Source organism: Typopeltis vanoorti, chromosome 9 (assembly GCF_054136105.1).
Source record: "Typopeltis vanoorti isolate ZY-2024b chromosome 9, IOZ_Tvanoo_1.0, whole genome shotgun sequence".
NCBI lineage: Eukaryota > Metazoa > Arthropoda > Arachnida > Uropygi > Thelyphonidae > Typopeltis > Typopeltis vanoorti.
Window position 1 is genome coordinate 82829697 of NC_143557.1, and position 25716 is coordinate 82855412.

General features: G+C 38.7%; 1 protein-coding gene across 2 annotated transcripts in view; it reads right to left on the reverse strand.

The window, feature by feature from the left end:
- LOC150103206 (sodium-coupled neutral amino acid transporter 7-like) overlaps window positions 1–25716 on the reverse strand; it is a 176388-nt gene that overhangs the window by 58204 nt on the left and 92468 nt on the right. For both annotated transcript variants that reach the window (XM_090398256.1, XM_090398257.1), the window contains 2 exons: window positions 17083–17218; window positions 226–318 (listed from right to left, as the gene is read on the reverse strand). In XM_090398256.1, coding sequence (XP_090254382.1) covers window positions 226–318; window positions 17083–17218 — 229 coding nt within the window. The remainder of the gene's footprint in view (window positions 1–225; window positions 319–17082; window positions 17219–25716) is intronic.

Genomic DNA, 25716 nt, shown 5'->3' on the forward strand with positions numbered 1-25716 from the left:
CTTATAAAAGTCCAAGTACACCCTTGTTGTAATACATAAGCAGATTGCTGAAATATGACCTTCCCCTAACAAACTCATGCTGACCATCACAAAGAATACTGCTATTATCAACCTGCTTCTGAATCCTAGTCCTCACCAACTTCATTAACATCTTAAAAGAAAACAAACTTAATATTTTTAAATCAACTCAACCAGATATAGTAGATAAACAAAATGTCAACTTACACTGTTTTAATTCTCCCTGGATGTATTTCTTTTGCATAGTATTCATACACTGTCAGAAGAATGGGATATAGCATTGCAAAAATGCCTAAATACCTAAAAAAAAAAAAAAAAAATAATAATAATAATAATAATAATAAATAAAAAAACATTAAAAATCAGAGTACTAATAAAATTATACATTTGTACAATAGCTAGATTTCTGAAAATTATTTTCACATAGCTCCAATTATTGATACCAGTATAACATCAAAGCCTAGTGGGAGTACTCATAATGACTGCAGCTAAATTAAATTTGACTCAGATGGTTATGGTAATATAAATAATCATACAAGTAATTTGTTTGAATCTGTTTAGTGTGAGATAGACATTAACAGGACAAAATATGGTTCAGGTGCTCAGATCACAGATCTGGATTATCTGCAGAAAACTGCAACCTGCATAGAGATATAAACTTCATGGATACAAATAGAAATGTCATTATAAATCTCACTGTAAATGAGATGACTATTATGGCTCAAATAGTGAACATAATCATGTTGTTTTAACTTGGGAGGTGAAAATCATGTGAGAGCTGTGATAAAAAAGGAGTATATGTAGAACTAATAAGCAAGTGATTGTAATAAGATAATAAGCTGAGAAGGTACCTTGCAGCCTTGCCCTAGCATGAAGACAGCATAGTAGAGGAATCAGTACACAAAGACTGTCTTAAGGAAACTATATCTGACAACATCCTCAGGGTTAGGAAAATAAATCACATAATAGTAAATGGAGCAACAAAATGAAAAGAAACATTTTAGATCCAGTATAGGGAGAAACACAATGACAGCCATGGTGAAGAAGGCAAAATGGAAAGAAGTTAGTGGATCAGTCTAAAGGGAAAAGTGAGAACTTTTTTAAATGAGTGGAAAGACTTATGTATTGGCAGTATATGTTAGTTTATTTTAACTACATTGATTATAACAGAGATAATAAGAAAATAATTAATATTTATTAACCTTACAGGCTGATATTTTGATAGTATTATATCCAGCATCTTTTAGTGCACAAGAACAGTTAATCACAGTACACTAAACAACAACAATTTGGTATAACAGTAGTACTAGTTTAAAAAAAAAAAAATGTAATGGACAACACAAGAAACTAAAGTCCTAATTGGTGCCATCTATGTTGGAAAAAGAGAGAAAAACAAGTGTTAATTAGATATTAAAATGACTGTCTCCCAGATTTTTGGTAAATTTATACAGCCATGCTTGCTTGTTGAGATTTGGAGTGTGTTTTAAATTTGATTGATTACAAAAACAATCTCTTTGACTTATAAAGATTTCTGTGTAGCATAATAAATTTAGTTTAATCCTTTATCCAAGTGTAAGCAAACAAAGTTTGCACCTGAAGTATCTTCAGGACTGGAGCAACTCATAGTAAAGGTGGACCAAGCTCTCATCACTCCTTGTCTTAGTATCTCCCATAATGCAAAACACATCTCCTTGCAGACACGTATAATGCTATGCATTAAGGGAAGGGCCACTACCCAGTTTCTGTGTAACACTTTTGATTTCTTCCATTTGATCCTGTGTGAAGGGATACCCAAGGCATAATCTGCTAGACCTGACTTGCCATAACAATAGTGCAGAATGTATTTTTTATGTTGACCGAGGTGGATGTCAACAGTTCTTCCTGTCTGTCCATAGTAAGCCAGGTCACAAGAACAGGGCACTTCATATAACCTCTGGATTTGATAAAGAAGAGAGTTTGTCCTTAGGTAAACAGATGAGAGTTGCCAATTTGACATATGGTATAAATTAGGTACGTAACTAATATTTATTAAGCACTCTAAACATCTTTTCAGATGTGCCTTGAATGTATGAGATGGTAACAGTTTTGCTTTAATCTTGTGTGATAGGCAATGGAGGGGATTTCTGGGGAGCATTTAGTATTTTTTTGCTATCCAGCTCAACAGTTATGGTATCCTAAAAACACTCATTTATAGAGCTATCTGTTCCAATGGCAATGCTTTTATCAGTGAATGCACTCTGTCACACTTTCTTAACCAATGGATATAATTCTCATACGATATTTCATTCTATTCACCTCTATCTCACACTCTAGACTGCCTCAAAACTGCTACCACTATTTCCCCCATTGCATCTCTACCTTATATGAACATAACTCTTTTTCTCTCATCAATACTACTCCACCTCCCTTTTCACCCTTTCTATCTTCACAATATTCATCATACCCTTCCATCTCTATTCCTGTCAGGATGTCATCCTTATCCAGCCTGTCACTTATTCCAACAATTTTTGGGTTAACAAACTCAATCAATGCAACCATTTTATTTCCCTTGTTTCTGATACCTCTATCATTCATATATAAACATAACAGCTCATTTCTATATTACGTTTCACAGCTACCACTTATTAGATGTAACTTCTCCATACCCTTCCCCAAGCCACACACACACTGAGTCTCCCTCGTTTCCCTGTTTGTCTTGCATACTTGTTCTCTCGTTCTCTACACTCATGCTACCCATTTCTTCATTCATAAGTGCCACTTCAATTTTTCCTTCCTTATCTCCCGCTCTTTCGTTTCACTTCTTACTTGCTCAGATTCATTATCTGCATTCATTACTCTCTATCTCTCTTCCAGCAGCAGTTTCTCCAAATGACTCACACCAAAATCATTCAAATATGGTCCATCACTCTTATACAATTCAATTCTTCTTTCGAAACTCATTCCAAACATTAACAAACTGCATTCCTTTCTCTTCACACATTTCTGCTAACATATCATTCAGAATTCTTGCCCTCTGTTTTATCTCATCGCTCTCATACCTGGGAAACACACTGACTACCTTTCCTATCACACTATTATCTTTTATCCTTCTCAACAACCTCCTGACATCTCGTACATTCTCCTTGTTCCCAGTCAAGTCATTTGTTCCTACTACCATTACCAAATCCTTTGCTCACTTAGTGCTCATATCCAACACCTCAATCACTCTATTCATTTTACCTCCCAGAAAACAAACCTTGTGCATCTTCTCATTTACTACACCTCTAATAATTGAATTGTCATACAATGATGCCACTTGCAGGTCTTTCATTACCTTTTTCATGCCAACTTCATTTGTTTTTCAACTTCTTCACCCTTCCATATATATATATCTCCAATTCCTTCATTTCACTCTGAATCTGCCTCATCTCTTGCCTCATCTTCACCAACTCAGCTTTCTAATCTTGTGATTTTTTTTTTTGCTATTATTCACTCTCACTATTTTATCACCAGTCACACAAGCTTGTTTGCCACCAACCCCGCTCACCACTTTACCGTTAATGGTGCTCTGTTTTTCAACATCATTATTGGCCGCTTTATGAACTTTCAAAGTTTTTTTCCTCACTGTCACTTCCATGCTCTCTGAACATTTGCACAATCTTCAACTGCTGTGTCAGTTGCAATGCCATGTTCCTTATTTAAACAAGTTTCACTCAAATTTAAGCAAGCTTCATGGTTCATCGGCATATTGCATTTCCTACATACCTACACTTGTTCTTTTCTCTTATTCAGCCTCTCCTGCTGCAACATTTTTCCAGACATACGTACTACATTCATGGTGCCATACCATTTTTGAGATTTGTCTTCCATGCAGACCTACAGAGTGATTTGCTTTTCACTGCCATGTTGTATCAGTGTGCTAACAAAAACAATCAATTTATAAAATTATTGCCTAAAGATATTTATCCAAACACAGCATACCAACTCAAATATTGCATAGTAATACTTAATCTACAATTTAGACAATATCAGCATACATTGAAATATGAAATTTACTTATCTTACTGCAGCCCACATGACAACCAATGTTTAACTTGCACACTATCACCACTAAATAATACATTACAAAAAGGCACAACTTTTAACTTTGGTTATACAAAACAATGACTTGTTTTCAGAATGTACAAAGATAAAATCTTGTGCCCAATTTGCAATGTGTTATTTCTAGTTTCTTATATGTTTATCCTAATAATGTCAATGAAGTGCAGTTGGTGAACGTTGGTGGTAAAGTTGTATCAACAACTTTATAACTAATTTAGAATTTGACATATATAAAGTAGGCATAAGTCATGCTTAGTTAAACAAAAATCAAACATGACACCTCCATGGAACTAAAGGATTCATTACTGGAGACTAGTATATAATTTCTTGAATTTCTGAGGCATTACATATATATCACATTATTAAATGTGATATATATGTGATGGAAGAATCATTAAAAGTGGTTCAGATTTAAGAATAACTGGGAAGAAACATGAAACCTTGTTTCAATCACACTCTCCAACAATGTTCTTAAATTTGAGCCACTTAACACCATTGGAGAATATAACTGAAACAAGGTTTCATTACTGCAGAGTTTGGTGGATAGAAGAAGGAGAGGTGATATGATTGAGACTTTTAAACTGTTGAGAGGTGGTTAGCGGGTTGACACTGGGGAGTTCTTTCGCTTGGTTGAACAGCGGTAAGGAGTGATGACAAGAGGCCATTCCTGGAAGTTACGAAAGGAAACTGTGAGCGAGAGGGTGAGGAGTGGTTTCTTTGCATGGAGGGTGGTTGAACCATGGAATGTGGAATGCATTGCCTGATGGAGTGGTGAGAGTGAGAACGGTCAATGAGTTTAAGGAGTGGTACGATAGACTTTGTGTTTCTTAGGGGGGGGATCTCCCCTCGATGAGTCTTGACAGACTTTATGTTCTTAGGAAGGACCTCCCATGATGAGTCTTTTGACTTCATGGAGGCCTGAATAATAATAATAATAATAATAATAATAATAATCTAATCCTAAGCATGCAACTGATTTTGAGCATGTGTTGGTTGACTAGGGCTAGAACCAGCAGGTTAAGGAACAGCTTTAAGTAATTGAAAGTGGAGTGGGAAGAGAGAGAAGCAAGGTGGCATTTTTCCAATATATTCTGTTGTAGGTATCCAACTTATCCAAATCAAGTCCTGAGCAACCATAGTAGTGGTATGATGTAGTCTTTGCGTTAAGATGTTAGCTATCCTGTCTGTTTGGCCATAGTAAAAAATTTAAGAAAAGTATATGGTCATTAGTTCTTCAATCAATTCTTCTTCAATGAAAATTGGGTACAAAAAAATTGCCATCACTTCTTCAGGATTTTTGCCAGCTTCTCAGATGTACAGTAGTAGAGATGATAGTTTGAGATGATAGTTTACTGTACTGTGTTTTGGCATAGGGACTATATCCATTGGCTAAGAAGATATTGTTTATGTGGTTAGTTAAGTTCACTGGTGAGGGCATGATCATCAGAGCAAATTAATTTTATCCTGTTAACTAAAGTTTTTATGATGACATGCTTTTGAGAGGATGGTATGATATTTTGTGTATTTATCTGCCTGTGTGTGTGGTTTTCTGTAGACCAAGACCATCAAAGATCTATCTAGTTGATGTGTAATCAGAGTATCTAGTAAGGGCAGACTGTTTTTTTTTTTTTTTCAAACGTGAATTGGATCCTGGGATGTTGACTGTTAAGATGAAAACGACATTCAATATGTCTGGACTGTGTGGCCAAATGGAGAACACACCATCTACATAGAATATCTACAGCAGGTTTGTGTAAGGTGGGGTTTAGAGCTTTCCTTTCCAACATCTTTATAAGAAGATGGTCAGGAGTGGAGAAAATGAAGACTATGGCTATATCCTCCATTTATTTGTAGAATTTTCCTTGCCAAATGAAATGACCTTAGTTCATGGCAAAATGAAGCAAGACTGAAGCATCAGGAGGAATTTCAGCCTTGATTAAGTCAACAGTGTTTTTAGGAAGGATGATAGTGAACATTCTCCATGGAGTCATAAGATTCATCATGGGAGACCCACACTACACATAATACCTATTATACCTCTCCTTAAACTCATTCACAATCAGAATCCTCATAGCTACTTCTGGCAATTCATTCCACTCTCTCTTCTAGTCTGCACAGCCTTACTAACCACACTCTTACACAATTTCCAGGGTTGATCCCTAGTTTTCTCTATCCATCATGCATTGAAAAATTTATTTTTTTGCATCAATCACATAGAACCCTTGTAATATCTTATCAATTTCTATCATGTCCTCTCTCTTACAGCTGTCAACTAAACTTTGCAATCCACACTTCTGCAACCTATTCTCATGGAGAGCATTATACAGAAGTGTGGATTGCAAAGTTTAGTCAAAGTTTAGTTAAACCTGTCACCAGCTTGGTCACCAAATCCTCTCTACCACCACCACCCAATCTCCAAGAAATGCAGGTGGCCAAATCTGTACACAGTAGGAATTTGTTTTGATTCAGCTGAAGCATAGCCTTATAAAAAGAGATAATAACCTTCCTATATTGGCTTGTTAGTATGTTTTAACATTTGAGTAATCCTTTGAGATATTTTGCCAACTTTTGCAATATGCCCCTGAACTTTCTGTCTGCAATCACTTTCAAATGCCTAGCTTTATCAATTTACTGCAATTCAGTCAATCCATCAATGTGATATACAGTATGTAATTTTTTCAATCAAAGTGCATAACTTTGATTTTGCAACATTAAATTGATAACCATTATCCCTTGCCTGCAATTCCAATTTATTTAAATCAAATTGCAGGATATCTACATCACCTTTTTATCAATTATCCCTCCCCAGTTTTGCATCATCAACAAACAAATGAATATCCCACCCTTAAATCATTCCTTATCATTAATATACAAATTAAAGAGTAGTGCCCTAGCAGTACAGCATCCAAAGGCACACCACAAGTCACTCTCATTCTCCTAGATTCCACTCCACCATATACCAATCTCTGGTTCTGTCTATCTGTTAGCCACCACTATCTCATCCATGCCACAAGCTTCATATTCATTCCCTTTTGCTTCAACCTTTGTAATAGTTTTCCATGTGGTACTCTGAGAAATGCCTTTGCAAAGTCTAGAAGTATCATGGTATAACTATTTTCCGTATTGCTGCCATTATATTATAAAATGTGAGTAAATTAGTAAGGCAGGACCTACCTTTTACAAAGCCATGCTGCCCACCATAGAGTATCATATTCCTTTCTGCCCACTGCTGGATTTTATCTTTAACCAACTACTCCTGAGATATTAACTGGTCTGCAATTTGCTACTTCTGTCTTAGAACTACTTTTATGACTCATAAAAACCCTTAAAATCCACTTTACCAACATCCGTGGCCTAAACTCCAACCTTAATAGTGTTCACTACCACTTGCAGTTTACCAAATCCCACCTACTCTTTCTGTCAGAAACTCAGGTCTCATCTCCCTCCAGCACTATTCATCTGAACTTTCTCATCTACACACGCTTTAACTCCTTTAGACCCAAGGGTGGCATCTGTGCATACATCCACTCCGACATACCTTGCCAGAGAGTCCAACCTAGAATTGCCCAACTTTGATCTTCTCTGGATGAAAATATCCCTATACAACTCAGTCAAATTCATATGCTGTCTCTATCGCTCCCAAATGCAACCAACCACTCTGAGCTCTTTAATTTTCTCTCCCTAAAAATTGGCTTTCTCCAGTCCCACTTTCCCAACAGTGAAATCACCCTCTTAGGAGATTTTAATGTCCACGATACTGGCTTTCCTCCTCCAGCTGTACAGCTCTTGCAGGCAGAGATGATGAAATATTCGGCATCACTAATGACCTTACACAACTCATTCAGATGCCAACCAGAATACCTGATAACCCAAACCACTCTCCAAACATCCTAGACCTCTTCCTGACCAATGACCTTTCAAAATACACAGTGAATGTAGAGGTCCCACTAGGCAATTCTGACTACAACCTAGTGCTCATCTTCTCTCCCCATGAAACAACACTTACACAGCCACTCTCATACAAGAATAGTTTGGCATTATAACAGTGCCAAGTGGGACAGCCTCTGCAACTTCTATGCCTCATCCCAATGGTTAGACTATTGCTTCTGACCTTCCAACCCAAACACATGCACTGAACTCATGACCATAGTAATCCTCACAGGCATGGAATCAGACATTCTCCACAATACTCTGACCTGCCATTCCCTAACAAACCTTAGTTTTCCAAAAGATGTGCCAAGGCAGTACAAATAAAAAACCAAACATACCATCACTGGCTCAGATCAAGAACTCCATCCTCCCTTAGAGCTTATACCCAAGCCTGAAATAAATGCAAAAAAATAATCAATGCTTCCAAAACTGAGTTCGAAAGAGCAAAAAAAGCAGGAAATTAGCAGCCTGTCCAAATGGCAGCTGAGCCTTTTGGTCTCTCGCCAAAGCAATCGGCTGTAACTTCTGCCAAACACTATTTCCCACCTCTATCATATCCAGATGGTTCCATTGCATCATCTCCTACAGAAAAGGCTAATCTCCTGGCCTCACGCTTTGCCTCCAATGCATGCACAATCGACAATAGCAAATGTCCCCCAACCATTCCAGATGCCCAACATATCCTTTTTGCCAGAAATAGATCAGCAAAATACTGTCTAAATTAGACATAAAAAAGTCTCCTGGCCCTGATGGCATTCCTCCAATTGTCCTGAAGGCTTGCACACCAGAACTGTCTCCTGTCCTATGTCACTTATATATACTGTCTTACTCCATGGGTCCCAAAACGGGCGAAAAGTCACTGCTGTCCAACTACCCCCATCTCACTCACCTCAGTCCTGTCTAAAGTAATGGAAAAAATCATCAATTCCCAACTTCTACACTATCTTGAAGCTACCTGTCTAATAAATGACTGCCAGTATGGATTCTGTCACTGCTGATCAACAAGAGATCTGCTCACATATGTCACCCATCTCTGGTCAAATCCATGGAGAAGTTTTCATTACTGTATTTAGTTTTATTTCATTTTATCTAGTGTACTTAAAGTTTTGTTTTGCTTGTAATTGTTTATACTCCCTAATACTTGGCATTTATTTTTGAAACTAATTTGAATAATTAATGATTATGCTAGTAGTCCCTCGGTAGTAACAAATGATGGCGGATTCAGCTGCAGTCGCAAATGGCGTGTCACCAAGTCCTCTGCCATTTAGGCACTCTATTATAAGCAATATAATAAGGGAGTTTGTGGCATGCAGTATTTGCGGCATGTATGCATCTCAGGAATTGGATATCTGGCTTGTGAGAGAGAGGATGGGGTGCGTGTGTGTTTAAAGTGCAGGCAGTGGAAGGAAATAAATGCAGCAGATATCTCAATAATCGATCTTGTTGCTCCAGGAACGGGAAACTAATACAGGAAGATGAGTAGTGTGATAGGAGAGAATGAAGAAAAAAATGTGAATGAGAAAATAATAGTTGATAGTGTAGAAGGCGTGAGTGACTGTGAAAATTTAGATGGTTTTGTTTGGGAGAGTGAATTTCAATTTAGAGTGACTGACCTGCAGAAGGAGATAAAGGAGATGAAAGGGGAGGTGGAATATCTTGGGAGAAGTATGATAAGCATGAAAGATGAGATTAGAAGAATGGAAGAGATAAATGCAAGGCAAATCGGAGTGAGGCAAATAGGTGAGAGAGAGAGAGAGAGAGAGTTTTGCGAATAATAGGAGAGGAGAGAAATTTGTGATTGATAAAAGAGGAGAGAATTAAATTGGATATGGAAATGGAAATGGAAAGAATGGAAACAGGAGAGAGAGGTATGCGAATGCTAGAAGAGGAGAGAATAGAAACAGTAGGAGAGAATGGAAACAGTAGGAGAGACGGAATGAGAGAGAGGTATGGCAGTGCTAGAAGAGGAGAGAATGGAATAAGAGAGCAATATGGAAGAGTGCTAGAAGAGGAGAAAATGGAAACAGTAGGAGAGAGGTATGGCAGTGCTAGAAGAGGAGAGAATGGAAACAGTAGGAGAGAGAGGCAGGGGAGTGCTAGAGGAGGAGAGAATGGAAACAGTAGGAGAGACGGAATGAGAGAGAGGTATGGCAGTGCTAGAAGAGGAGAGAATGGAATGAGAGAGCAGTATGGGAGTGCTAGAAGAGGAGAAAATGGAAACAGTAGGAGAGAGGTATGGGAGTGCTAGAGGAGGAGAGAATGGAAACAGTAGGAGAGAATGGAAACAGTAGGAGAGAGAGGTATGGGAATGGTAGAAGAGAGAATAGCAGTAGAGGAGAGGGAAGGAGAGAGACCTATGAGAATGAAAGAAGAGGAGAGAATGGAAACAGTAGGAGAGACGGAATGAGAGAGAGAGGCATGGGAGTGCTAGAAGAGGAGCGAATGGAAACAGTAGGAAGACAGAATGAGAGAGAGAGGTATGGCAGTGATAGAAGAGGAGAGAATGGAATAAGAGAGCAGTATGGGAGAGTGCTAGAAGAGGAGAAAATGGAAACAGTAGGAGAGAGGGAATGGTAAGAGGTATAATGTATTGCGACTCAATGATCCGTGGTGTTCAAGATAGGATGCGTGAGGAGTGTTTGTCAGGAGGAACAATAGAAAGAGTGGCTATGGCAATTAAGAGAGGTGAAAGGGTGGATGAGATGATTGTGATGATAGGAACAAATGACTTGAGTGGTGGTGTAAATAGGGCAGCAAGAGATATGAGATTCTTGCTTGAGGTGGTACGAAAGAAGACATGAGGAAAGATAGTGTGTGTGTTGCCTAGGTATAATAATGACGAACTGAGCAGAAGAGGTAATATTGAATGACATAATAGCTAGAATGTGTGACAAGAGAGGACTGGAATATGTGGATGCTTGAAGTGCGTTTGAGGGCAGAGAGGAATTGTATGCAAGAGACCACTTACATTTGAATGAGGAAGGACGTAAGCATCTGGAGAGATTGCTGTTCTGAAAAAGTCAGTGTGTGTGTGTCCCAGGGAGGGAGGATGGTCGCAGGGGTGGCCTCTTGTGGGAATGGGTACTTGGGAGAAGCGGGATGACAATGGGTAACACTGAGCCCAGTGGAGTCTAGAGGGGATAATGCTGGGTATAGAAACAATGGCAATATATGCTATATACTAATGCAAAGAGTATCTGGAATAAGGGAGAGGAATTGGTGGTGCAGATAGCATAAGCCCGGCCAAAAATTATTGGGATCACTGAGACGTGGTTGATAGAAGAGAATATAATAACAGGAATAGAAGTCGCTGGGTACAGCAGGATAGGAAGGGTAAGTGTGGTGGTGGAGTACTGCTTATGATTAGTGATGACCTATGTCCTCTAAGAGTGGAGACTTTGGAAGGCAGTGACATTAATGATTTTGAAAGCATATGGTGTGAGGTAGAGGTGGGTAAGACATGATATATAGTGGGGGGTGTTGTTACAGACCCAGGAGTACAGAGGGTGGGGACCAGGAAATGTTTAGACAGTTGGGTTTGGCAAGTGCAAGAAGAATGATTGGGGAGGGGGAGATGCATGTAGCAATACGGGGAATGGAATTTCTAGAATTCTTAAGGGACAAATGTCTTAGGCAACATGTAATAGAGGGAACAAAAGGTTCAAGAATTTTGGATTTGGTTATAGCATCAGAAGAGTTGATAATAACTGAGATGACATCTCCCCCACCAGTTGGAGAGAGTGCCGATATGGTTTTGACCTGGAAAATGAATAGACATGCAGGAGTATCAAAAAGACAGGAACGTATGTGGAATTATAAGGCAGGTGATTATAATAGTCTAAAACATCAACTTGGGGAAGTTTCATGGAGGAAGGAATTGGAAGGCGGGATATCATTAGTGCGTGGGAAATTATGAAAGAATATTTGTTAGCAGCAATGGTAAGTTGTATACCATGAGTGAACAAGAGGACACAATTTGGAGTAAAGTGGATGACAAACAATATTAAACAGGAATTGCATGAGAAAAAGAGGCTGTGGAAGAGATATAAGGAGACAGGAGAAGAGAAGATGCATGAAGAGTATAAGACACAGGCCAGAAGAGTGACTAGTATGGTAAGGAAGATGAAACTGGAATATGAGAGGAGATTAGCCCTAAGATCCAAAGAAAATCCTAGGGAATATTTTAAATATGTGGCCAGTAGGAGGAGAAATGACTGTGGAAGAATGATATTGTGGGATAAAAATGGGAATAGAGTGACTGATGCAGCAGACATAGCAGAATTGTTCAATGAACACTTTATTGGAGTATTTCATCCTGGAGGAGTCAGTTTTAATGCTAGAGGGATAGGGCAGGTTCAAAGTTTAGAGGTACAGGAGGAAAGTGTGTTTCAAATACTGAGTACTCTGGATGTCAGTAAAGCTGTGGGACTGGATGGTATTTCACCACGAGTTTTGAGAGAATGTGCTAGCGAACTAACAGTGCCTTTGACCTGGCTTTTCAATGAAAGTCTGGCTGCTGGAAAGGTGCCCATGGAAGGAAGGTAAGATAGTGCCATTGCATAAGAGTGGTAGCAGACTGGAAGTGTCTACTTATAGACCAGTTTGTGTGTCATCAGTAGTTAATAAGATCTTGGAGAAAGTAGCGAAGGACCGTATACAGCATTACCCTCAGATAACATTACCTGAGGGTAATGTTATCTGTGAGAGTCAACATGGATTTGTGAAGGGGCGCTCATGTTTTAACAATATGCTAGCCTTTTATGATAAAGTTACAAGAACATTAGATGAGGGAAAGGCATATACTGCCATTTTCTTAGACTTAGCGAAGGCATTTGACAGAGTGCCACATGATAAGCTGATATTTAAGTTGCAACACATGGGTCTGCATGTCAGATTGGTCAACTGGATTCAGGATTGGCTGTCCGATAGGTATTATCAGAGAGTTGTGTATGATGGGGCAGTTTCAAGGAAGCAGAGGGTTACAAGTGGGGTCCCACAGGGCTCAGTACTGGGAACCTATATTGTTAACCTTTATATCAATGACATTGTCAGTGGATTGCAAGGGGATATTCAGTTGTTTGCAGATGATGCGAAGCTGGGAAGGATTATTAGTAATAGTGCAGATGTGGTAGCCCTGCAAGAGGATTTGAATAAGCTAGATAGATGGGCAAATGAATGGGGGTGTCAGTTTAATGCAGCAAAATGTAAGATCTTGAGGTTTGGGAAACATCGATGGGACACTGCATACTCTATGGGAGGAATTATACTGGAGGAAGTAGGGGAGACAAGAGATCTTGGGGTTGATGAATGATAGAAACCTGAAATTTAGGGCACATATTGCAAAGATGGCAAAGGTAACACAGAGGATTGCTACAATAATGAGAAGGACACTGACCTGCAGAGATAAAAGCGTTATCATTCCGTTGTATAAGACCCTGCTCAGACCACACTTGAACTATTGTTCTCAGATTTGGTCCCCAAGATTTGAAGGGGATAAATTAACTATGGAAAGGGTACAAAGGCAGATAACAAAGATGGTTTCAGGACTGTACAAGGATTGTTATGAGGATCGGCTGAGGGAATGTGGACTGCAGAGTTTGGTGGATAGAAGAAGGAGAGGTGATATGATTGAGACTTTTAAACTGTTGAGAGGTGGTTACAGGGTTGACACTGGGGAGTTCTTTCGCTTAGTTGAACAGCGGTAAGGAGTGATGACAAGAGGCCATATCCCTGGAAGTTACGAAAGGAAACTGTGAGCAAGAGGGTGAGGAGTGGTTTCTTTGCATGGAGGGTGGTTGAACCATGGAATGCATTGCCTAATGGAATGGTGAGAGTGAGAACGGTCAATGAGTTCAAGGAGTGGTATGATAGACTTTGTGTTTCTTAGGGGGGGACCTCCCCTCAATGAGTCTTGATAGACTTTGTGTTTCTTAGGAAGGACCTCCCACGATGAGTCTTGACTCCATGGAGGCCTGAATAATAATAATAATAAATCTCAAGTGGTTGGACTTGATATTTCCAAGGCGTTTGACCAGGTCTGCCACAAAAAGAACAAAGCAAACTGCTATTGTTTGGTCTATCTCAAGACCTCTGTAATTGGATTGCCAGCTTTCTATCTGGACACTCACTGTGTGTGGTGGTGGTGGTGGTGGATGGCTCCTTATCCTCTCACCATTCAACTAATGCTGGGATTCCTCAAGGTTCTGTCCTCTCGCCAATCCTCTTCCTACTATATATCAATGACCTACTTCAGCTTACCTCCAACCCAATACACAGTTTTGCAGATGACATCACATTGCACTCACCCTTTCTTTTGATAAACTTTACTCCACACAACTCACCTCGACTTAGATCAGCAACCACCACTTCCCTTAATTCAGACCTCCAAGCCATCCTCTAATAGGGTTCAGATAACCTAGTCAATTTCAATGCAAATAAAACCCAGTACTGTCTCATTTCTCATAAAAAAGAACCAGTTTCTCCCAGTATTATTTTTGACAATACCCAAATTTCCAGACAATCTGAGATTTCTCTTCTTGGAATTACCCTATCATCAAGCCTCTCCTGGCATACACACATAATAACTCAGCTTCTAAAAAACTAAGATTTCTCTTTCACTCAAGACATTATTTCATCATTGAACAGCTATTAACCTTATACAAATCACAAATCCACCCAGCCATCGAATACTGTTCCCACATATGGAGTGGGGCCCCCAAAAGCTCCTTCAAATTGCTCGACTCCATACAGAGGAGAGCAATCAGACTTATTAATGACCCATCTCTTACCAACTCACTCCCCCCAAATTTCACACAGACGATTGGTCTCTGCACTATGTGTCTTCTACAAATATTTCCATGGAAAATGGTCATACGAAATAGCATCAATAATTCCCCCACTTAGTACTATGCTCATTGGAACACATGCAGCTGCTACTCAACATCCCTACACAGTGCACCTCGAAACCCATAGAACCAGTTTCTTCTCCTCCTTCATCCCTGCAACCGCTATACTATGGAACAGTCTTCCCCTTGATGTGTTCCCTAGGGAATACAATTTACAGTCATTCAAATCTAATGTGAAACATGTACCTTCTTTCCTAACCCATACACGGTACTAATGTACTATAGGTTGATCTAGCAACCTCTCATGTATGGACCCAACATAAAAAAAAATGTAATAAAACATTGGGACCTTGCCAGAGCTGAGACTTAGATTAAACAACTTTGTCAAAAGCTGTTTAATCTAATTGTCAGTGGCACTGCCAATTATCTTGCATATTCACATGACACACACAAGCCAACATACCATCCAGTCCCACTTCTATATTCACACTGATATATTTCAATATGCTGAGCACCTTCTGTTTATCTACTTCAATTCTGAAATCAGTCTGTCCTATCAGCAAATGCAAAGTTTCCACTTGGATGATACACCAATGCAAGATAATCATTCAGCAACTCAGCTATTTCTCCTGCTTGTCACCTTCCTGCCATCAGCATTGATTAAAGTCATCACTCCATAGTGATTCTTCCTCTTAATTTATCCATAATGAAAAAACTGTTTTAGATTTATTTTGACCTATTTAGACCTATTTTGTCTGATTTGGCCTTTCTTGCCATATTGCTCAAACTTCTTGCTTGCACTTTGCACTGCCTCCAAGTATGCTGATAATCTTTTTTCTTTGTATTTCTCCCACAATGTTTTCCTTTTTTGCAGCACCTGCTTTATATCTCTACTCAACCACTTAACCACCACTGGGTCTATCCTCTTGACCATGCATGAGTATTTCTCTCAAACTATACCTGACCACTTCCTATGCACAACTACCATTCTTTCTTTGTAGCTTCTTAAGCCATGCCACTGCTCCAAGAAGCCGCCTAAGTCTGTCATTATTACCAGCTTTACAGTTCAACATGAACCCTCTCAACAGGGAATTCCACATGTTTAGTAACCTCCCAGAACAAGACTGCAAGGTCACTTTCCCTGACTTGAAATAGGGTGTCTACCATGGTTATGGATAGCTCTTGTGATTCTATTACCAGATCCAACATTCTCAAACCCCTGGTCCTCTCCATAACATGTTGTTTCAGGTAATTATCTCTTAGTAACTTATATTAAGTTACTTAGTTAGTAAATTTAACTGTATAAATTCTGCTTCCATCTTGCCACGTCCTCGTAGTTAAAGTTCTCCATAACTGCTTGGCCTACACCACTCATTGAGCTAATCTGCCAGTGTATGGCATCCACATCTTCCTGCAGACCCCCCCCCCAGATTATAGCTACAACCAACAATATATTTTGTCTTATTGGTTTGTATTTTGCACCCAGATAGCCTCAAATGAACCATCGCCCCAAGCCTTCTTAGCTTCTATTTTTGTTGGTTGAAGTTCTTCAGCTATCATCAGCAATATCCCAGCTTCTGTCCTGTCAACCAAATCTCAATGACGCCTATAATTTTAGGCCAAGCCGAGCTGACAATGACAAAACTCCTCTCCTTTATATCACTGGGATTTAAAGGATATGAAGTAACTGTAGAGAGAGAGAGAGAGAGAGAGAGAGAAAACAGAAGTGAGTAACAAAAATTATATTGGGACTGCAGAAGAGTGGTTATGAGAATAGATTGGGAGCATGCAATCTACATAGTTTGGTAGACAGAAGACAAAGGGGTAATATTATTAAGAAATTTAAGCTGTTGAGAAGTTATTTACCAGATTGACACAGAGAGATTTTTCATATGGTAGAACAAGGGGAAAAGAGCAAGAACAAGAACAACAGACCATCACTAGAAGTTGAGAAAGGAAGTAGTGACTACGAGGGTAAGAAGTATATTTTTTTGCATGGAGAGTGGTAAGATCATGAAATGTACTGCTCAAGAGAGTGATGGAAGTGCAAACAATAAATGAATTTAAGGAGCTATATGATAAACTGCGTTGTCTAAGGCAGACTTTCCACAATGAGTCATATGGTCCAATAGAGTTCCAGATTAATAATAATATTATTATTAGGAAGCATTCTGATTATAAATCATAATTTGCTTTCAGTTTTACTTACCCAGCATACTTCAGAAAGTCTAACCTCTGGAAGTAGCACATTGGAAGTATTAGACATATTCCTGTTGCACAAATTGTGTATTTCCGTTGTAGGAACCAGTCTTGACAGAATGTATCCCCAAGAGCAGAAAATAAAACTATTGAAAAGGAAAAAACACGTATATTTTAAAATTCTGGATAAAAATAAAGTATCCAATGCATTAATTCATATAGTACAACAGAGGAGGCTATGTTATTAGCAATATTCTTGTCTTACAAATGCCAAATGTATTGGACAAGGGTTATATACTAATATACATTTAAATTTTGCAAAAGACTGATAGATTGTTACATGCCAAATCTAATCTTCATGTTGTCTGATTGCTTTTTGCTACATGGCAAGTTATTATTTGAATTGAGATGGATAGAGTTAAATAAGAGATCAGTGAGGTGGATAGAAGATTGGCTCTCTGATATGGCTATTAGCAAGTTGAGTATGGGGAAAAGAGTATCCCACATGAGTAAAGTTGACTAATGATATTCCGCAATGGTAGAGCCATTACAGTTTAGCTTATATAATGCTATTGGGATATATTTAGATGCATGCCTGGTCAGTGTGTTTTACCACTGTGCTGTCATCACTGCTTGTTTCATTTAGCAGTTTTTCAAAGTAATTACTCCATACTTCAAGGATATCTTTTTCTCCCGTTTTCATGTCACCTTTATCATCTCTAACTCCTTTTATAGCACTCTTTCCTCCATTCCTAAGCTTCTTCAACAACCTCCAGAATATTTTGCCACCTTCTTGATATTTATTTTCTATATTCTTGCCAAAGTCCTCCCATTACTTTTGTTTAGCTAGTTTGACACAGTGTTTAGCATTCTTCCATTTGTCTCTGTATTCTCTAAGAGCACAAGCTGACTTATTTGCCAGGAACTTTTGATAGGCTTTCTTCTTTTCCTTCACTGCCTCTTTAACTTCCTCTGTCCACTATGGAGTTCTAATTTTTCTCTCCTTGCAGACAACTTCACCACATGCCTCTCTAGCTGAATCAATCAGGGCCTTCTTCAAGGCTTGCCACTGAATCTCCAAGGTTTGATTCCTGTTCTCAAACTCTTTCATTTTTTCATCAATAATCTTTGTGTATTTTAGTCTACAGTTCACATCTGAGAGCTACTCAACTTTTATTCACTTTAAAACTTTCTTACAAGTAATTCTTACATGTAATACATGCAATATGAAATTCAATTTTATCCTGCTCAAGACTAAAGAATGATCACTTCCAAATTCAAATCCTCTGTACACTCTGGTGTCCTGCACCAGGGAGAAAACATCACTATCAACAATAACATAGTCAACGAGACTTTTCTTATTCCTTGCCTCTTCGCTCCATGTGAATTTGTACACATTTTTATGTTGGAACATGGTATTAGTAATAACCAGTCCATGTCCTGAGCAGAAATCCAATAAATATTTGCCATTATTATTAGCTTTGCTCTTTTCTCCAAATTTTCCCAAAATATTTTTGTATGTCTCACAATCATTTGCTACTCTGCTATTTAGATCCCCACCAAGGACCAACTTTTCCTTTTTCATTGTGTCAGTTGCTTTTTCTAGATCGTCAAAAAATTCCTCCACTTCTACCTTAGTAGAACCTTCTGTGGGACAATAGGCACAAATAAGTCTCATTGTCCAGTTTCCCATTCTCATATTTGCCCATATTACTCTACTTGAGGCTGACTGCCATTCAAGAAGATTAGCCTTGTATTTTGTGTTGAATACTATGGCTACTCCTTTTCCTTGATTGTCATTGCCTGAATATAACATTTTGTATTTATTGCTCAGAAAGATCTTACCAGTTTTGGTCTTTTTTGTTTCAGTCACCCCTATTATGTCGATCTGGTACTTACCTAATTCCTCAGCTAGCTCCATTTCTTTGCCATTCAGGCTTCTTATGTTGATAGTACCGATCTTTAACTCTGGTGATGTTCAGTTGGGGTGTGTTTTCAGATTTGTTCCAGTAGCTGACTTTTCGCTGTTCGCCCTGGTTTCCTGGCGAAAACAACGGGGGCCTTGTTTAACCAGGCGACGCTCCAGCCAGCATGAAATTTTGTCATGTTGTACCATCATTTTTTATTGGATGACGATGTCCCCAAATTACTTCACACCTCTCTATATGGCTTTTTCTATGCCAGTAAGTTCCTATCATCTATTGATATCATTTTGCCATTTCAGAATGCTGCTTCTTGTCCTGTGCATTGCACTCATTTCTTTTTTTTTTTTTAATTAATTCTAAATTCCTTATTCTGAAGTTCACATTATACAACAAAATTTTGAATAATCATGTGTGTTACCTAAAATATATGTGTTATTGGCCTGGTTGGCTGAGTGGTTAGTGTATCTGCTCTCCAGCCAAAAGGCTGGAGAGCAGATACACTTGGGGGAAGCGGGATGACATCAGGTAACAGTGAGTCCAGTGGGGTCTAGATGGGATAATGATAAGTATAGAAGCAGTGACATTTTTATGCTTTATACTAATGCCAGGAGTATACGGAATAAAAGAGATGAATTGGTGGCGCTGATAGCATCAGCCGGGCCAAAGATTATTGATATCACTGAGACGTGGTTGATGGAAGATGATATAATAACAGGAATAGAAGTAGCAGGGTACAGAATTTTTTGGGCAGGATAGGATGGGAAAAAAGTGGTGGTGCAGTACTGCTCATGATGACTTATGTCCTCTAAGAGTGGAGGCTTTGGAAGGCAGTGATACTAATGGTTTTGAAAGCATATGGTGTGAGGTAGAGGTGGGAAAGGCAGGATATTTAGTGGGGTGTTTCTATAAGCAAAGGAGCAGAGGGTGGGGAGCAGGAGATGTTCATGCAGTTGAGCTTGGCAAATGCAAGAAGAATGATTGTTATGGGAGATTTTAACTACAGCAGTAAAAGCTGGGAAAAGGAAAATGCATGTAGTAATAAGGGAATGGAATTTCTAGAATTCTTGAGGGACAACAGGCAAAATGTAATAGAGGGAAGAACAAGAGGATCGGGAGTTTTGGATTTGGTCATAGCATCAGAAGAGCTGGTAATAACTGAGATGACATCTCTTCCCCCCCAACTGGAGAGAGTGACCATGTGGTTTTGACATGGAAGATGAATAAACATGCAGAAGTATCAAAGAAAAGGAAACATATGTGGAATTATAAGGTGGGTGATTATAATAGTCTTAGATATCAACTTGGGGTAGTTCCATGGAGTGATGATCCATGGAGGGTGGAATTGGAAGGCCAGGATATCATTAGGATGATATCCTGGCAATGGGAAACAATATTCCATGAAGGAATATTTGTTAGCAGCAATAGTAAGTGTATTCCATGAGTAAAAAAGCAGACACAATTTGGTGTAAAGTGGATGACAAACAATATCAAACAAGAACTGCAGGCAAAAAAGAGATTATGGAAGAGATATAAGGAGAGGGGCAGAGAGTAAAAATGCATGAGGAATATAAGATATAGGCCAAGAGAGTGACTAGTATGGTGAGGAAACCAAAACTGGAATATAAGAAGAGCTTGGCACTAAGATCCAAAGAAAATTCTAGGGAATTTTTCAGCTATGTGGCCAGTAAGAGGAGAAATGATTGTGGAAGAATGATATTGTGGGATAAAAATTGGAATAGAGTGACTGGTGCAGAGGACATAGTGGAATTGTTCAATGAACACTTTATTGGAGTATTTCCATCCTGGAGGAGTCAGTTTTAATACTAGAGGGATAGGGCAGGTTCGAGGTTTAGAGGTTCAAGAGGAGATTGTGTTCCGAATACTGAGTACTCTGGGTCTCAGTAAAGCTGTTGGACTGGATGGTATTTCACCACGGGTTTTGAGAGAATGTGCTAAAGAACTGACAGCTCCTTTGACCTGGCTTTTCAAGGAAAGTCTGGCTACGGGAAAGATACCCAAGGAAGAATGAAGGCAAGATAGTGGCATTGCATAAGGGAATACACACACACAGACACTTCGAGTAGTAGACTCGAAGTGTGTGTGTGTGTGTGTGTATGTGTGTGGGTGTGTGGGTGTCATCAGTAGTTGTTAAGGTCTTGGTGAAATTAGTGAGCGACTATATACAGCATTGGGCAGATGAGGGTAATGTTATCTGTGAGAATCAACATGGATTTGTTAAGGGATGCTCTTGCTTAAGTAACGTGATTGTCTTTTATAATAAAGTGACAAGAGCAGTTGATGAGGGGAAAGGCATATCCTGCCATTTTTTTTTTTATTTTGCAAAGGCATTTGACAGGGTGCCACATGATGAGCTGATATTTAAGTCACAGCACATGGGTTTAGATGTCAGTTTAGTCAACTGGATTCAGGATTGGCTGTCTGATAGGTATCAGAGTTGTGTATGGTGGTGCAATAAGAAGAAAGCAGAAGGTTACAACTTAGGGAGTTCCACAGGGCTCAGTATGGTACCTATGTTGTTTAACCTTTATATCAATGACACTGTCAATGGAATGCAAGGGAATATTCAGTTGTTTGCCTATGATGTGAAGTTGGAAAGGGTTATTAGTAATAGTACAGAATTTTCAGCCCTTCAAGAAAATTTGAATAAACTAGACAGAGGGGCAAATGAATGGGGGTCGGTTTAATGCAGCAAAATGTAGTCTTGAAGTTTGGGATACATCGATTTGCGGCTGCATACTCAATCGGAGGAGCAGTACTGGAGGAAGTAAGGGAGACAAGAGATCTGGGAGTGATGATCCATAGAAAACTGAAATTCAGGGGGCATATTGCAAAGGTGGTGAAGGTAACCCAGAGGATTGCTGCAATACTGAGATGGATGCTGACCTGCAGAGATAGAAAAGTTATCATTCCATTGTATAAGATCCTGATCAGACCACACTTAGACTATTGTTCTCAAAATCGGTCCCCAGGATTTGATTAACTGTGAAGAGGGTGCAGAGGTGGATAACAAAGATGGTTTCAGGACTGTACAATGTTAATTATGAGGATCGGCTGAGGGAATGTGGATCACCTCTTGATCATATCACCTCTCCTTCTATCCACCAAACTGCAGAGTTTGGTGGATAGAAGGAGAGGTGATATGATCAAGACTTTTAAACTGTTGAGAGGCAGTTACAGGGTGGACACTGGGGAGGTCTTTCACTTGGTGGAGCAATAGGAAGGAGCAATGACAAGGGCCATCCTTGGAAGGTACAAAAGGAAGCTGTGAGCAATAGGGTGAGGAGTGGTTTCTTTGTATGGAGGGTGGTTGAACCATGGAATGCATTGCCTGATAGAGTGGGTTGAGAGCAAGAACGGTCATGAGTTCAAGGAGTGGTATGATAGACGTTGTGTTCCCTAGGAAGGACCTCACACGATGAGTCTCTTGACTCCATGGAGGCCTGAATAATAATAACAATAAATAGGGCACAGTGCTCCTATGTAGTTTCCCAGATTAAGGGACACAGACAGGCCTATATGCCTAGGCATAGTTTGCCAAGATATCCTCATACCTGTGCTTGAATGGAGCTAAACTGCAAGCTGGCCTGCTGTAGTGTGTCAATTACATTTTGCTGTTACAACCAAAAATATGTCTTCATACACTATGGTTGAGCAAGGAGGCAACTTCTTAGCAAATGTCAGTAGGACCGTTCAGTGGGTTTGCACCTCCTGGGTGCAAACTTTTTATGTCCCCTTCCATTAAAAAATAAAAGATACCAAAGTAAAATAACACGTTACGAATCATTTTCTTATACTGCACATTAACAGAAATGTATATTAAAATAAATTTTATGAATGTGTTCAATTATACCCCTAATTTGTGCCACCCAGGTTCATTGCACACTCTTTGCACCCTGGTACGGAACAGGCCTGAACATCAGTAACACATTCCATTGGTGTGAAATGCTGTCCAGAACCAGATACAATGCTGTGTGAGATTCCAAGCCCTCTAGCAATATCAGTAATTCTGCAGCCTTTTCCCAGCTTTCCAATAATTCTTTCCAAGTGAAATCATCTTTTACATGATGTGTTTGAGACATTACAAGACATCTAAGTTTGCAACTTTATTCCTTCACAAAAAGAGCTTCCTTCAAACACAATTCGCTTAGTGCAGCCTTTTGCCTTTTATCCTATGGAGTGCTACCACGTGATCCCTTTGTGTGTGTGATTTGAAAATCTGAATGCATACCCACTTTCTGCTTGAAATCATCAGTTATGCAATTGCTGAAAGCTGATTTGCAGTTGTAATCTTTAGATAGCTTTCATTTTTAGGTTTGGGACACCAGTGTAAATATTCTTTGGTTAGCATTTTGTATTTATTTACATTGTTTTCCCTTCTTATTGATAAAGGTAGTATTTTGGGTGCTAAATAAGTATAACATTTATGCATTGCTTCTTTATTTGATTTATGAATGTATATTTTTTGCCCTTATGTCTACTGAAGAAAACATCTTGTTTGATTTTTACTTATTCATTATTGTGTTTTTATGAATACCAAGAACCTATAAACATAAATATATAAGGGATAGTATAGTGTATTTATTGCACATTGTAGTATACTTGTATTTGTTTCTGGTTAAGATTTGAATTACTTTATTCTGGATTCAAAACTAGTGGTTTCAGTATAGTACAATCGATTCCTCACTAACTTAAAATACCATATTGTAGTGTGCTCTGAATCCATGCAGAATATAATGGATTTGCTAAAGGGAGGTCATGTTTTAGTAATCAACTTACTTATTACAATAAAGTGATGGCTTCGGATAGAGGAGAGGGATACTTAGATCATGCAAAGGCTTTTGATAGATTACCGCATTATAAGTTGATAGTCAAACTAGAGGGGGGGGGGAATATTAGTCAAACTAGTTGATAGTCAAACTAGCGTTGAATATTAGACTAGTGAATTGGATCGGAGCCTTGCTATCTGATAGGCATCAGCAACTTGTGTATCAAGGAGCAACATCCCGAAAGAGGAAAGTCACTAGTGGTGTGTGCCTCATGGGTCAGTTTTAGGGCCACTGCTGTTTAACTTGTGTGTTAATGATATTGGTGAAGATTTGGATAAGGATATTCAGTTATTTGCAGATTCAGTTGTTTACAAAGTTGGAAAAAACTATGAAGAGTAGAGAAGATGTTATGACCTTACAAGAAGACTAGAATAGATTGAGGGAATGGTGATGCCAATTCAATGTTGCAAAATGTAAGGTTTTAAAATTTGGGAAACAAAAATGGGATATATTTTTGGAGGTGGAGGAAATAAGAGATCTTGGGGGTGATAGTGGAGAAGAATCTGAAATTTAGGGGACACATTGCCAAAATTGTGAGGACAACACAACAAATTCCAGGAATGGTGCGAAGGTCAGTCGCCTGTGGACCCTTTCCAACATCTCTTCGCTCTTTTTTGTATCTACACAAAGCTTTGTGTAGATCTAAAAATACTGCTAATGTTAGTTTATGGTAATGGATATAAACTGTGTTTGTAAAGTTCAGCAAAGCATGTTCTTTGCTAAATTTTTGTCTCAACCTAAATTGATTCTTCATGAGTATAATTTATACCAATTTCTCTAATATTTTTGAAAAAATACCGGTAGAAGGGAGATTGGCCTGTAATTTTTCAAGTCATTTTTGTTTCCCTTTTTATAAATTGGTATTACCACGGCCATCTTAAAATATGATAGAAACGTGCTTGTCATCAGTGATAAGTTAAAAATGTATATATTAGGGATTCTGTAATGTACATAGGTATGCCAATGCTACTTCCAGTATTCTGGAACATTCCCTTAAGATGCATGGGGATATGTTATCAAATCCTATCGCTTTATTGACATCAAGGTTATTTATTTCCTCAAATTTCTCCTGCTCATTAAAATTAGGCCATCCTCTCCTATGTGCTCTACACGAGTTCCTCATGATTTCACCCTGCTGAGGATGAAACACCCTTATAAACTGATCACTAAATACCTCAGCAATGTCTTCTGCAGCAGTTACCATTCTACCATTTTTCATCCATTACGATCATCTTACCATAATCATTCTTCCTCCTGCTTGCCATATATCTAAAAAACTCCCTAAGATTCTTTGCCTATATAAGGAATTATTATGGAGTTATTATTCATACGTATGGAGTTATCAATTCTTTTGGGAGTGCAATTCAGAAAGGTGAGTTTAACATTTCTTAGAATGCTTTCACTGACTGTGACAAAGTGATTATTGAATTCTTCAGCTTTTGTCTTCTATTATAATTATACAATTTTGTTTCTGTTTTCCTATTCTCATTGATATATTTAAATATGGGAAGGGTTTGCTGATGTATATCTTTGCCAATAAATATATTTACAAACTTCCATTTTTTTCTGGAGTTTCCTTGGCATTTTAGAAATTCATTTCTGCAGTATTCATTTGCTGTTTTAAGGATACTTGTGACATAAGACCGAATGATATATGCACGTAAACACAAGAAAGATATTTAATTAACAGACAATCCTCCATTCTTCACAACAAACCTGAAAAGTCTGGATTGGCTCAACACGGGATTGAAACTGACCACAGCATCTTTTGATCCAGGACTCGCCTCTTGCATAGATCCCGTTATAGGTTTGAATGTTTGTTCAAGGAAAGCGTGGAGGCCTTGCTCCATTGTCCCAACCTGAATCGTAATG